The sequence below is a fragment of the Gymnoscopelus microlampas genome (assembly GCF_963454915.1).
Source record: "Gymnoscopelus microlampas genome assembly, chromosome: 8".
Taxonomy (NCBI): domain Eukaryota; kingdom Metazoa; phylum Chordata; class Actinopteri; order Myctophiformes; family Myctophidae; genus Gymnoscopelus; species Gymnoscopelus microlampas.
In genome coordinates, this window is record NC_139945.1 from 11,571,674 (window position 1) to 11,585,902 (window position 14,229).

The following is a 14,229-nucleotide window of genomic DNA, read 5'->3' on the forward strand; positions in this document are numbered from 1 at the left end:
AACACACAGCCATGAAGAGGAGAGACGTCTGTGTCCATGATGGCTGCTCCTTCCTCACCCCTGTACCCAAGACACAAAATAAAAGAAAGACATGCCATCTGGTTTACTTCCCGTATCAGCGTAGGTGCAGTAAGGTTGCATCTCAGGTCCTTATTCTGATCTGTCCTATCTCCTACATCCTAGCTCCTACAGGAAGTTGAAGTCGGTTGGTTATTTTGCTACTCGTGTCAAGTCTCGTGTCAATCTCTTATGCCTGCTCGAAGGACATAGGAAATTGGATTAGGAAGCATCACTGAGGAGGTAGGATGTAGGAAACCCAAGTACTTGCTACCAGGAAGACTTTCCAAGCTGAACAGCATGAAGTGTGACGATCCCGCCCCTCTCGTTGACAATGTAACACCCATACAAGGGAGGGGGCCTATCATGTGTTGTACGACATGACACTTCAGAGGAATTTGCGTCCCACTTCTATAAACAAAATGTCCTCCTTTCCTACATGCTTCCTCAGTGGGAAGGACTAACATGCAAGGAAAGGATGTGTAGTAAATGAGGATTTCATTTAAGGACCTGAGATGCACCTTATAGGTGGCCACCTTTTTAGGAGACCGGAAACAGGTTGGAATCTTATTATTTCCAATGGAAGAGTGAACGTGAACACAGCTTCTGAACAATTCTTTAGCCCCATGGTCACTGAACTAAATATTGAACCTGATCGTCACAAGCCACACAATATTCCCAAGATTTTCGTACTAAAATGGCTTTTTTTCAGAGACAAATTGGAAGAAAATCTACTTTATTATCAACATCTCTCTGCCCCAGCAACACACTCTCGTGGGATCTATAGCACCAGTAAACATAGGACGTCCGCGAGATCTGCTGTCAGAGGCCCACGACGAGGAGAGACGTCTGTCCCCATTACTGAATCATAATCAGTTTTATTGTCACATCACATGCAGGTTTGCACAGGTGTAAATCAGTGTGGTGAAATTAGCTGATATTAGAGTGACATAGTTACTGTACATGATTTTGTGTACAGTGGTGGGAAGTAATTTAACCACTTAAACCCCATATGGTTGAGTGTTTTCTGTTTTCTGTTATTGTGGGGAAAGCTTTTGCTGAAAATAGCAGATCATAGATCTGTTATTTTCTGCAAAAGCTTTCCCCACAATACCGATGCTGGGGTTTATGTGGTTAAGTAGGCCTACATTAACTAAAGTACTGTATTTAAGTACAATTTTTTCACTAAATCTCAGAGGTAAATGGTGTACGTTTTAGCTACTCCACTAAAATATATATATGTATATTTTATAATATTATTATTGTTACTTTGCAGATTTTTATTATTATTACAAAACTCCCTACATTAACCAATTAAGCGCTATATTTTATATAGTAAATTTTACTTCTATTCGCATATAGCTTGCCGATCTACAAGTTTGCGTGGCATCATATATCTTTTATGTGCTTGTAGGACTAAATGGCTATAGAAAAGGTTTGGAAAATTTCGAAAGATTTTGAACAGAATTGTGAAATGGGACATTGGAAAATAATGAGTAAGTTTGGTACATTTTTATGCCAATATTGTAGGTTATTAGTGCTCACTGACATTGTTTAATACAGGCTTTTGTAAGTTGTAACAGAGCCTATTTCTGTAGGCTATTATTGATATAAGTAAAACATCAGAGTAGCCTACTTTCTTCCACAACTGGACTGGACAGATTCACAGATATAGTTAGCCAGATGGTTTTGTGTTAGCCTTGGATCAAGACTATCATAGATGTATTTCATCGAGTCTGACTTTTGCTTTCGTATAGTTCTGGTGCATAGCGTTAGAAGGAGTTCTCCTTATGTTGCTTTTCAGCCGTTTCGCGGCATGCCCGGTAGCGCAGTCTCTCGTCTGTAGTAAAAAAAAAAACAAAAAAAACACTTTCACTACTCACCAAAACAAAGACGGGTTTAAGATGTTGAAAGCCTACTTTCCTTAGTGGGAACACTCGGAGCCCCCCATCTCACGTCTAAAATACGCTTTTTGGCCAGAAAAGAAAATATTCCACCGGATGGAAAAATAATTGAATTACTCCACTGCGCTCCCTACAGATCTTGTCAATAAAAAAATATCATTAACCAAATCTGTAGGGGGCGTAGTGGACTAACAAACAAAAAAAATCCATCCAGTGGAATATTTTCTTTTCTGGACAAAACGTGTATTTTAGACGTGAGGTGGGGGCTACGAGTGTTCCCACTAAGGAAAGTACGCTTTAAACATCTTAAACCTGTCTTTGTTTTGGTGAGCTGCGAAATTGATTTATTTATTTTTAGTACAGACGAGAGGCTGTGCTGCCGGGGGTTTTCAGGCAACGGCTCGAAAGTAACATAGCGTTAAGAACTCCTTCTAACGCTACAACGGACCAGCTAGCTTTCGTATAGTCCATGAAAGCAAAAGTCAGACTCGATCGATCAAATATATCTATGATAGTCTTTCTTGATCCAATGCTACTATTTTGTGCATTTGCGTGGAATTTATGACAACACCTTCTCTCTCTTAACATCAAATGAAGAGAACGGATCAACTGTGCAAAAGCTACAGCTTTCTGTTGAGGTCATGATGTGGCAACAGTGGCAACGAGATTAAACTGAAAGAGGAGACATTAAAACGAGGCTCCATCACTATAGCCTATGAGATGCTGCAATACTTACTGACGATCACATGAGGACCTCGAATAATAACCGCTATATACCTCATGAGGTCGGATATTATAACGGTTAAATTATTATTCGACGTGCAACGACGTGGTGCCACTTACCCTTTTCCAGTAAATGATGTTTATATGAACCAAATCTCATGAAATATGATCCGATGAAGCTCTATAAATAAATAAGTCTCTCGACCACCGGAGCATGTTGGTTGGTACCATCAATCATGAAGGCTGCGGGACGATCAGCATCAAAGACATTTCAATGGAGCGTCAAATTGCTGCTGCATGTGACGACGGTTTGGGTGATGATCAAAAAAAAGAGAAAGAAACCTGAAAAAGAATCAATGCTGGCCTATATTATTATTATTATTATGTAGTAGGCCTGCAACAAGCAAAAAGACGTTTAAAAAAATGCCTCCTCGGCGCTGATGCACCAACAGTCCTGTGTTAAAAATGGTCCTATTGCTGCAACATCTGCGTCAGATCATCAGATCAGAGTGGATTTATGTTTAGATGTTTAGAGAGGAGGAGAGGAGGTCAGTGGAGGAGAGGAGGAGAGGAGAGGAGAGGAGATGATGATGAGGATGATGATGCTGCATCTCTGGACCTGCGCCCATATGGAGCACACTACGACAGACAGACAGGCAGACAGACAGACAGACAGACAGACAGACAGGGAGATAGGCAGACAGACAGACAGACAGACAGACAGACAGACAGGCAGGCTACTGTAGAATGATGATGAAAACAAGCCATCGTGACCGGAACAAGAGCATCGTACGACAGACAGATCCCACAGCTGATTGGAAGACACCCCCACCCTCTGGAGACTGGAGAGAGGATGGGTGTCAGAGCCCATGCAGAGTGAAAGTATAACATTTCGTATCAATAAATATTCTTAATGTCAGTTATAGAATTTATAACTAACATTCTACATGAAACACAAAATGTTTCGCTTTTCCCCCAAAAATGTCATGTAGCTTACTTTCATTTTTTTCTTTGCCACTGACTGTATTTGCTCTTTTTTCTTATTTTCTTTGCTATTTGCTATAGAGAGCAGGGTCATGTCTGTGGATACCACTTTGAGAACCACTGCCAGTGGTTCTCAAAGTGGGGGTCGGACCCCCAGGGGGGGTCCCTAAATTATTTTGGGGGGTCCCCCAGATGATTAGCTTCATGTGCAGTGCAACATTGTTTTCTCACTCAACAGTAAACAAACCAACATAATGGCAATTTTTCAAACTAGATGTCCAGGCGGGCCGCTATACGCAGCCTTCAAACCTAGTCCTATGTTGAGCTGATAAGAGCCATGCTCACCAAGTATGGCCATCTGAAGTGTTAAACACTACTACAAGTAAGACGCGCGAACGCTGGAAGCGAACGCAGATCGAAAATATTGTGTATTTACGGACTTTGTGTGTGTGTGTGGAGAAGGATATCGAACGGAACACAACCACCCTGAAGACTAATCATTGTGTATATTCCTGCACTATACCTGCACCCAGTGATCTTGGTACATAGAAATTGATCTATTGAAGATTCTGACTTTCAAATGTACATTTTTTGTTTTGATTGTATTGCTGTATTGTTGTATTGTGCTTTTTGCTTTGGCAATGTAAACGTATGTTTTCTCATGCCAATAAAGCCCTTGAATTGAAAATTGTGTGTGTGTGTGTGTGTGTTTGTGTTTTGACTGTAGCTGCACTCTGGCGCACTCTGTTGGCCGCACCCAGGCAGTGCACTGCACACAGACAGACAGACAGACAGACAGACACACACACACACACACACACACACACACACACAAGCCGAGCAGACTTTCATAGTAAGCTCCACTTGGGCGGAGGCGGGCCTTCGGCGCGCCTCCTTCCGCGTTCGCAATAACACTGCTGTTGATCAGTGATGCACTTACAGCACCCTGCAGGTCCGCTATCAAACCTGTGCGACCTTGCGTTCAGGAGGTGGGCGGGGCTTCAGCTAAAGCAACCACCTACCAATTTTGAATCCTTTAGCATACTGGGAACTGTAGTTATGGGTGTTTAAACCCCAGCCAATACACAAATCCACGGAGCGCTGCCCTGTACGTGGTGCAGTTCTCACCTTAGCACCTCCTCCACCACCCACCTGTCCTAGTCCCTCCTCCTCCTCATGCCCACACCTGTTGTGTTATGATAATGAGGGGGAGGGTATGTTTTTACTATGTCACTAAAGCGCTGTTTTTCTATTGGCACGTTTGACCTTCAAGGTTTCAGCCTCCAGGTAGAAACTCAAAATAGTCAGAGAAGACATAAAACACCATAAAAACACCAGCAGGGGGCTTAATGAAGTTCTATCAACCTCATAGACACATGAAAAACAGAAAAAGTGCAAAACCATGGCACCACCTCTTTAAAGCTGTAACTTTCCTATATTCTTACCCTGGATTTGAACCCGGTTTCCTGCACAAGGGCCTGCTTGCTCAGGGGATAAATTGAAACTTGACCATCAGGTCAAAATTCGTTTCAGATGCTGTGTCTAGGTGAGACATGACCTTTGACTCGATATGTAAATGTCTCAATAGAAGAGCGGTGCCAGGGAGACAAAATACAACCACCCCAATTGTAAGAGTTATATTGTATTAACATGCTCTACCATACAGATTGGACACATTTTAAATGTATTAATTAAAAAAATGTTACACAGTGCCGCTTTAAAGTGATAAAACAGATTTTGCTATAGGGACCCCCTGTAACCTTCAAGGACCCCTGGAGGTCTCCGGATGCCACTTTGAGAACCACTGGCCTATAGCCTAATACTTCTAAATAAATTGATATGATCTGTCAATCATCCAGGATATATAGGCCTACGGTACATTTACAGTATGCATGTGTGGTGCTGGGGACTTCTCCTCCATCAGGTCTGAAATGAAGGAGAGAGGGAGACAAGACTTTTGTTCTTTAGTTTTTATGTTCACATTAAACAATATCTGTTATTGTAAAACGGAACTTACAAATTGGAACTCTTAGTGATTACAAAAAACACAATTTCAAAACTTACATGAAGGAAAAATACAATTATTGTCATATTATATACACTTTAGACACATTTCGGTGAATAATCATGTTCAAGGAAGATAGATGATTTATCCTTCAGAATCTCTTAAAAAAGAAAAGAAAAAGAAAACCTGACTGTTCCCTTCACAAGGACAAGCTGCACAATGTCTACATATGTTCTTTACCGTTGTTGTTCATTTTGTTTTTAAATATCACACAAGAATTAACTGAACAATATCATAAAAACAGAAGCTTACAAAGGAGTTAAGAGAGCAAGAGAAAATGGACCACTTTTCATGACAAAGTCATATCTAATTACATCATATGGTTTTGTTTTTTTCATCACCTCATAATGTAAGTTTGAAAAAGTTCCATTTGCAGAAGTCATTTGCTAATGAGCGATATTATCGCTGTCCTGCAGAAAAACCTTGTATCTCCTTAATTTTTTATAATTTCTTTTCATAAATGAATGCCCAATTTATAATTACATTTTATTATATGTACAAGCTTTCAACGCATCACATTTGCAACGTGTTTTGAGCTTGTAGACTATTTTAGCTAGTTTTTTTTTTAAATTTCAAATCATCTGTCGGGTGGAAAGCTCATTATGTCTAAAACTGTTACTTTTCAGGATTTAAATTCAAAAGTAGCAGATCTGCAAGCACGAAGAGCTCGACGCGTTTTGAATTTGAATCCTGAAAAGTAACAGTTATGGAGATATGAGGTTTCCACCCGACAGAGACGATATAGAAAGCCGGAGTGCAGTGACAGCACTGTATTTGTTCTCAGACGATGCCTCCATTCAAAACCTCACTACAGCTTCTATAGGTGAAGTAACCTTGGACAATATAGGCTACTGCGGCAAGTTTAGTATAACAACGACTGATCTGGGAATCATATCATTACAATCGACAATACAGTTATTATTACACATTCATAAATACATGTTTGCAAAATGAGAGAGAAAGTACTGCTTTCAAATGCCACTCACCTCCACAAAACAAAACAAACAAAACAAAACAACGTTAAGCTGCCATAAGAATCTGCTGAGAAAAGAAATGAATGCACAGTGCGTACATTGACGGTGAGGGAGAGGCAAGTCTTCATCACAAACAGGAAAACCGTTAAGGTTGGTTCTCAAACCTTCTCTGGATCAGGGGCCCATTTGAAAATCATCTGGAAAAGCATATGCGGCCCACCCATCCATCTGACCACTTAACACAGGTGGCATGTTTAGTGGTCAGATGGGTGGACTGCACCGCATGCATCTGGCATAGTATACTAATATAAAGTTCCTGTTTAGCAGTAATCACAAGGAAAACTAATATACATTTTCAAGGTTTTAAATGAAGAATACCATTACTGTTTTTTTTTTTTACATAATACATAATATAAATATTAAAGCTGCACTATGTAACTTCCCCCTTTTACCCCGGATTTGAACCCGGTGTCCTGCGCAAGTGCTGACAATTTTACCATTGAGCTAATAGAGCCTGCCTGCTTGCTCAGGGGATAAATTGAATCTTGACCATCGGGTCAAAATTTGTGTCAGATCCTGTGTCTAGGTGAGACATGACCTTTGACACAATCTAAATGTCTCAATAGAAGAGCACAACACCGCAATTGTATAAGTTATATTGTATTAACATACATACCATACAGATTGGACACAATTACATTGTATTCATTAGAAAAAAAATACATAGTGAAGCTTTAATGTTATATTACAGTATCATCATTAAAATCTTAAGTGTTTTGCTAATTATTTTGGGGCCCAATTGCAATATCCAACGGCCCACCAGTGGGCCCCGGCCCACAGCTTGAGAACCACTCTGTTTAAGGCGACAACAGTCTCTACAAACACCCAACAATTCATTCACCAATGAGATTGAATCATTTAGACCCTTTCTGTTAAACATCACTAGCACAGTGTTGAGCCATTATTATGGGTCACACTCACGAGTTAATATCCTGGCTTTTGCATCACAAATATCTTTCAAAGAAAAAAAGGCTTCTGGCAACAATGCATACATGTTCAGCAAATACAAGTCTCACTCTCTATACAAGTTGGAGGTTACAACAATACAAATATCACTCTCTTTGTTCCGAATGTCCACTACGATTGATCCAATACATCATTATGTTATAGGTTATAATGTCTGCAGTGCAGTTGGGTAGTTTGTGTTTTTTATCTTGATAAGAGTTTTTGACTGAGACTGCTAAATTGAACTTAATGTTTAAAATGCTTTGGTTGGGGGGTCAAATAAACACTTTTTTCACTTCAAACTAAACTTGATTGAGTCTGAATCTTTTTTTTTGAGTTTTACTCAAAATTTGAAATTACAAATATACAAAAATGAAAAAAAATATATAAAAATAAAATAAAACAAATAAAACCCTGCTAAACAATAAAAATCAAATGTATAACATTGCAATCCATTTCTAACTCCATATAAAGGTTTATTATAATGCTACGACGGTGGTTGTAGGGTATCTGGCAGCAGCCTTTGTGAACAGGTTTATCCTAGAAGAGCAAATGCATCCTTAGAAAAAAACCTTAATGGTATTAAAAATGGACTGCAAATGTCTGTATGTTATTATAAGAGGGTAGAGTGATACAGACGTAACATTTTGTAGAAGACATATGTATTACAAACCGTCACAAGTAAGTCCTTGATCACAGTTCTTTAATGTCTTTAAACTTCACTGTTTTTAGATTCTCCATTTGAGGCAGCCTATAGCTGTAGTGAGGATAATAATAATGAGGTAATGGAATGGAGTGTTGCTGGCCTCTGCAGGCCAAAAGTGGTACAGCAGCCAAATTACCCATAAAGTGAAATAATGATTCCTGGCTAATGTTGCTGAAATCACGCAGTAAATGGTATATATGTCACAGGTAAATTGGCATTCCAGGGAAATTGGAACGGGAGCGCTTGTTTTTAGGCGCGGGGCGGGGCTGCGAGGCGAGGACCACGACGACAACATGGATATACATACATACCAGCCTCAGTGGCGCACTTCGATAATCATTGGACTCCCCATCCACTACGACTGGTAGTCTGGGTTTGACTCCCGCTTGGGACTTTTTCAAACAACCGCGGACTACTTTTTTTCGCCGATAAAGTATAGTTTTGGACCATGACGGAGGCGCGCCGACTCAGCAGACCTAGAGGCCGAGGAGTCGCGGCCGAGTGCCTCCAGGTGCGAGTGCCCGCAACGACCGGCCGATGGTCTACTAGTCGACTAAGCGCCGTCCGAGTTATGCACCGATAGGCACAGAATCGTAAATGATGTTGTGGGGACTGCGTTTGCCCCTCTATGGTTTGCCCCAACTACCACTCACTGCACTAACATAGCCCGCCAGCCCCGCCCCCTCAGGCTCGCCCCCTTGTGCTTCAACTGCATGGAATAAGGCTGTTCGCGGGTGTGTGTGTGCGCGTGCTCATTTGTGCCAATTTACCTGTAACATATACATAGGGTATTAGGGATGAACTATATCTGGTAATAATATATTTTTTTGCAATATTTTCCAGCCTGAAGATGTGGTGTTCTAATCTAAGTGCGATAAAGATCTCAGATGAAGCTCAACAGTGTCATTAGGGTGCATGATTCTAACAATTAATCTCTTTCCTCAGTTGGCATGGTAACACACAGTAGATGGAGTGGTTTGGTTTAAAAAACTGTTAAGCACATTAACCCTGGGGTCCCTATTTTGTGCAAAATAGCTGATCTACAACACATTGTGATGTGACGTATTGTTAACTTGTAGATCAGCTATTTGTAAAAAAAAAAAATGATTTTGGGGCATCAATTTGTTCTTCATGACAAATACAAATTCTCCAATACAACATTTTGTGAAACAGAAAATGTTTGTTCCACAAAAATAGCTGATTTAAAAGCTCACATTTCTCACTTTAATTTTATATTTTTATGAATGTTTTCATGACAAGCCTAGAATAGGGACGGCAGGTTGAAAAGTGGTAAACTACTACGTATTCTGTTGGCTGATTGGCAATCCATTTGCAACTGGCAAACACACCAGACTCACTAATATCTTGGTTCTTTATCGATGTACCAAGTTATATAACTTTTTCAACTAAACAATAAAAATCGACGTCATCTACTGTAGTTACTACAGTATTATTAAAACATGGAGCATTGCAAATTGGCTCAACTACCATTTATAGGATCCCAATGTGATTTCCTTTTCATTTGGTCAAAACAACAACAACTCAAACAATAAACATTGATTAATACTATTCACCTTTCCGAAGTGCTATAACGTTTTCCTTCTATTTGTTGCAAAGCATAAAAAGCCGACCCCTGCTGGACATTGAGAGCAAGGCATGTTGTTAGAGCAGCGCTTCTCAACCTTTCTTTTTTTCACAGACACCCATCTGATATCATTTTTTTTAAATCTCGTGGACCTTTAAGGGTTCCCAAACTTTTCAGGCCACGACCCCCTCAAAGTGGGTTCCGGGGACCCCCAGGGGTCCTTGGGGGCAGGGGCGCCGATATTTGTCAGCTCTACTGGGTGCGCTACCTGGCACTCACACACACGCGCCCAGCGTACGTGCGTGAATGCCCCATGCGCGCCCGCGCGAAAATTTTCGGTTTCTGGGCGGCCTGGAGCCGGCAAAACATAAACAAATGGGAGCTCGCTGCGAGTACGAGCGTGCGGCTGCGCGCTGCGAGTACGAGCGTGCGGCTGCGCGCTACAAGTATGAGCGCGCGGCTGCGCCCACCTCACCCAGGGGGTGCTCGTCATTTCTCCTGGGTGCTTTAGCCCCGAGGCACCCGCAGTATCGGCGCCCTTGCTTGGGGGGGTACCTGGCTATTCAAAAATAGCAGATGTACAAGCTCACAGGGTGTCACTTAGTGCCACGCTGCGATCTTGTACATCTGCTATTTTTGAACGAAAAAAAATAAAATAATTTTAGTTTTTGTTTTTGTTGCATAAATCTTCTTTTCTGGGGGTCCCTGGCACAAAGCATTTTCAGATGGGGGTCCACTCCCAAATACATATCAATTTGGGGGTCCTTGACAAGAAAAAGTTTGAGAAGCGCTGTGTTTTAGACTAGAGAAGCGCTTTATCGAAGAGCTGCTACAGGCTTTCTGAGGTAGCAGGCGGTTTTTAGTTGAGAAGAGGCTTTTAGTGTTAACCCATTCAATCCGCACTCAGTGCCGTGCTATGAGCTTGTAGATCTGCTATTTTTTGAATAGCCCAAAGTATAAAATAATGGTTTATAGCAAAAAAATCTAAAATGACACAGTATGCGTTCCCGTATTGAATGGGTTAACGTAAAGTTAAGTGTTAAAACATCAAGGCAGAGAGCTTTCTGAGTTCCAGCGATGGTCTATACTGTATACTGTATGTAGTGTAACATTCACTGCTGTACCAACTCTCTATACGTATGGTTAAATTGGATTGCATATTCTTAAAGCTGCACTATGTAACGTTCCTGTTGTACCGCCGGATTTGAACCCGGGTCTCCTGCACTGAAGGAGTGCTGAAATCTTTACCACCGAGCTAATAGAGCCTGAGAATAGTAGAATAGAGAATTGTATAAGTTATAAATCGTAAATGGTACATTTATATAGCGCCTTTATCCAAGGCGCTTCACAATGTGCATTACATCATACACTGAGCGGAGGAAACCATGCAAGGCACCAACCTGCTCATCGGGAGCAGTTAGGGGTTCAGTAGTCTCGCGTAGCCAGACCCCACAGAAAATGAAAAACAGCGACCTCTGCTTTTCTGATATTCTGTGGAGTCTGGCAGGAGTATAATGTTAGACTAGAGCGCAGGGAAACACCGGTTACATGTCTGCCTATAGCGCATCACTTCCGGTTGGTGCGACCATGTTTTCATTCCCACTAACAATATTTCTACACGGAACACTAACACCACTTCTCCCAGAGAACATGGATGGTTTTGGTTATAAGCCCACTTGTTTCTATGATGAAAGAGTAATTTAAAATGTGAATATCTTTCCGTGGTTTTGTCCGCTCCGAGGACGCTATTGTTAAATTAGTTTCGGCTAGTTTCGAGGGGGGGAGGGTGGATCATGGTGGATGGACACGTGAATCCCGCCCACTACATTTGATTGGGTAAAGCGCGGCCCACTTCCTGATCTGAAGGCACGCCCACTTTTAGCCAATGCGCACTGGTTAGGACGAACCGCTCCGACAGATTCCACCGCAGGTCGGAATCTGTTCTTGAGAGATTAGGGGTTCAGTGTCTTGCTCAAGGACACTTCGACACTAACTCTGGGGGAGCCTGGGATCGAACTGGAAACTCCCAAGCGGCCACTCTCCCTCCTGAACCACTGCCGTTATATTGTATTAACATACCCTACCATACAGGTTGGACAAAATTGTATTTAATCTAACAAAAGGTTACATAGTACGGCTTTAAGTTATGATGTAGCTTTATGTTTGTTTTGGTTTCTACAGCTTATATAAGGTGAGTGATGGTGGGCGTGCCTCATCACGTTAGCTTTGATTTAGCTCAAAACATAAAGCCTAATATATGCTCATGGTATGATGATGGTGTCACTTGTCAAAAAGAACACATTTTGTCCTTTTCAGCAAGTGACATCGTTTTTAATACAGAGTATAAATGTAGCCCGAAGGAGCACTTCACCTATTATCAACCTTATCTTCATATAGCTGGTCCTCACTAATGCCCGTTATATAAGATGGCATTTCAGACTACTGCGGTTCAGGAACCTGCCTACCAATGACATCATTTGTGGGGATGCATGTTTGTAGACAGAAATACCATCCTATAGTGAGCATTAGTGAGGGAGGACCCGTGAAGTACAAAGAGATGATGTTGGGAAAAAAAAGGTAAAATGTTCCTTTAAAGCTTGTGACGTCACTTCAAAACAGTTCATTCAAACAGCATGAGGCTGTTTGAATCCAACCCTTGGAATGGAGCACAGTGTGTGTGTGTGTGTGTGTGTGTGTGTGTGTGTGTGTGTGTGTGTGTGTGTGTGTGTGTGTGTGTGTGTGTGTGTGAGATTCTGTTTCCTAGGCTTTTCACTTCCTGTGTGTGTTCCACTTCCTGTCGATTTGATCCAATGAAATCCAATGAAACTGGTCAGATGACTAATGATATCCAATGAAATCTGACAGGAAGTGGAAAACACACAGCCTAGGAAACAGGTGAATACATCGCCCATCTCCCAGTGTTGAGCACATAATAGAGGTATACAACGTATATATGTGAGCACCAATTAGATGTTGACGTACAGTGATGGGGGGTGTGTACAAATCCGATGTTTCCTCCTCCTCCTCCTCCTTCCTCTCTCCCTACATCTCCTTGTCCTTCTTGGCCTCTCGGGTGGTGCTGCCCTTGAGGAAGTCGCTGCGCAGCAGCCGGCAGAAGAGCACGATGTTCATGGCGGTCATGATGGCCATGCCCACGCTGCCCACGGTGTAGGCCACCAGGGGCACCTTGTCCCGGTTGAGCACCAGCCAGCGGGTCATCCAGGCCAGCGTGTTGATGCGGAACACCACGTAGGTGCCCAGGTTGACCATGCTGTTGACGCGGTACAGCGTGCCGGCCGCCAGGCTGGCCATGCGCAGCGACTGCCGCAGGTGCAGGAACACCGAGTTGATCTCCACCAGCAGCGCCACCACGGCGAAGCCCACGTAGCGGCACGACAGCACCGACAGGCCGAAGCACGAGATCACCTGGAGACAAAGACAAAACATTCAGTAAATATACAATATTACTGGCAAAAAGATACTGTATTAAAGTTACAATCTGGGAAGTATTTTAATGAAAACGTTATTGTAATGTATCTCATAACCTTTTTTTTAATCATCTCTGTTGGCTGGAAACCTGTTACTTTTCAGGATTCTAATAAAAAAATAGCAAAAGTAACACATCTACAGGCTCAAAATGTGGCGCAAAGCGATCTGCTACTTTTGATACTTTTGTGTGACGCTCTGTAGTATGATCAAGTAGGATGTTGATTTACGGAAAAACACAAAAAGTTACAATCTGGATGTACAGATGTAAGAGGTGTCTGCCAGATACAGCAGCCAGCTCTGCCTATGGCACAACGGACCTACAGTACATTTCAAAATTTAAGTGAGGACGCCAACATCATAAAATCATTTTGATGATGTGTGGTTAAGATTTACTTGATTTTGAGGCGTTTAAGATATGTTTTGAGAGGCATAAGGCTTCAATAACAATCATGACTAGACTGCTAAATCTCAATATGGAAAAAGTGTCAGAAACCTCTTCTCTCCATATTTTTACTTTTTGCGTTTTCTTCGTAAATTAAGGTCCTACGGGCCTACTTGATCATACTACAGCGTCACACAAAAGTATCAAAAGTACTACTTTTGATACTTTTGAATTTTAATCCTGAAAAGTAACAGTTTTGGACATATGAGGTTTCCACCCGACAGAGACGATATATAAAACAGCTTTTTTTGGAAGAACGAAATCCTATCAAATAAGAGTGACAAAGCTCCCAACA

The 14,229-nt window shown here is 41.7% G+C and overlaps 1 protein-coding gene across 1 annotated transcript in view; it reads right to left on the reverse strand.

Annotated features, from left to right (window-relative positions):
- Window positions 1-13,045: 13,045 nt before the first annotated feature.
- The window catches only part of tlcd2 (TLC domain containing 2), a gene marked incomplete at its 3' end in the record, with an annotated part of 38,985 nt that continues 37,801 nt past the window's right edge, over window positions 13,046-14,229 (reverse strand). The window contains exon 4 of the mRNA XM_084064927.1: window positions 13,046-13,429. Within this exon, the coding sequence (XP_083921053.1) occupies window positions 13,046-13,429 (384 nt within the window). The remainder of the gene's footprint in view (window positions 13,430-14,229) is intronic.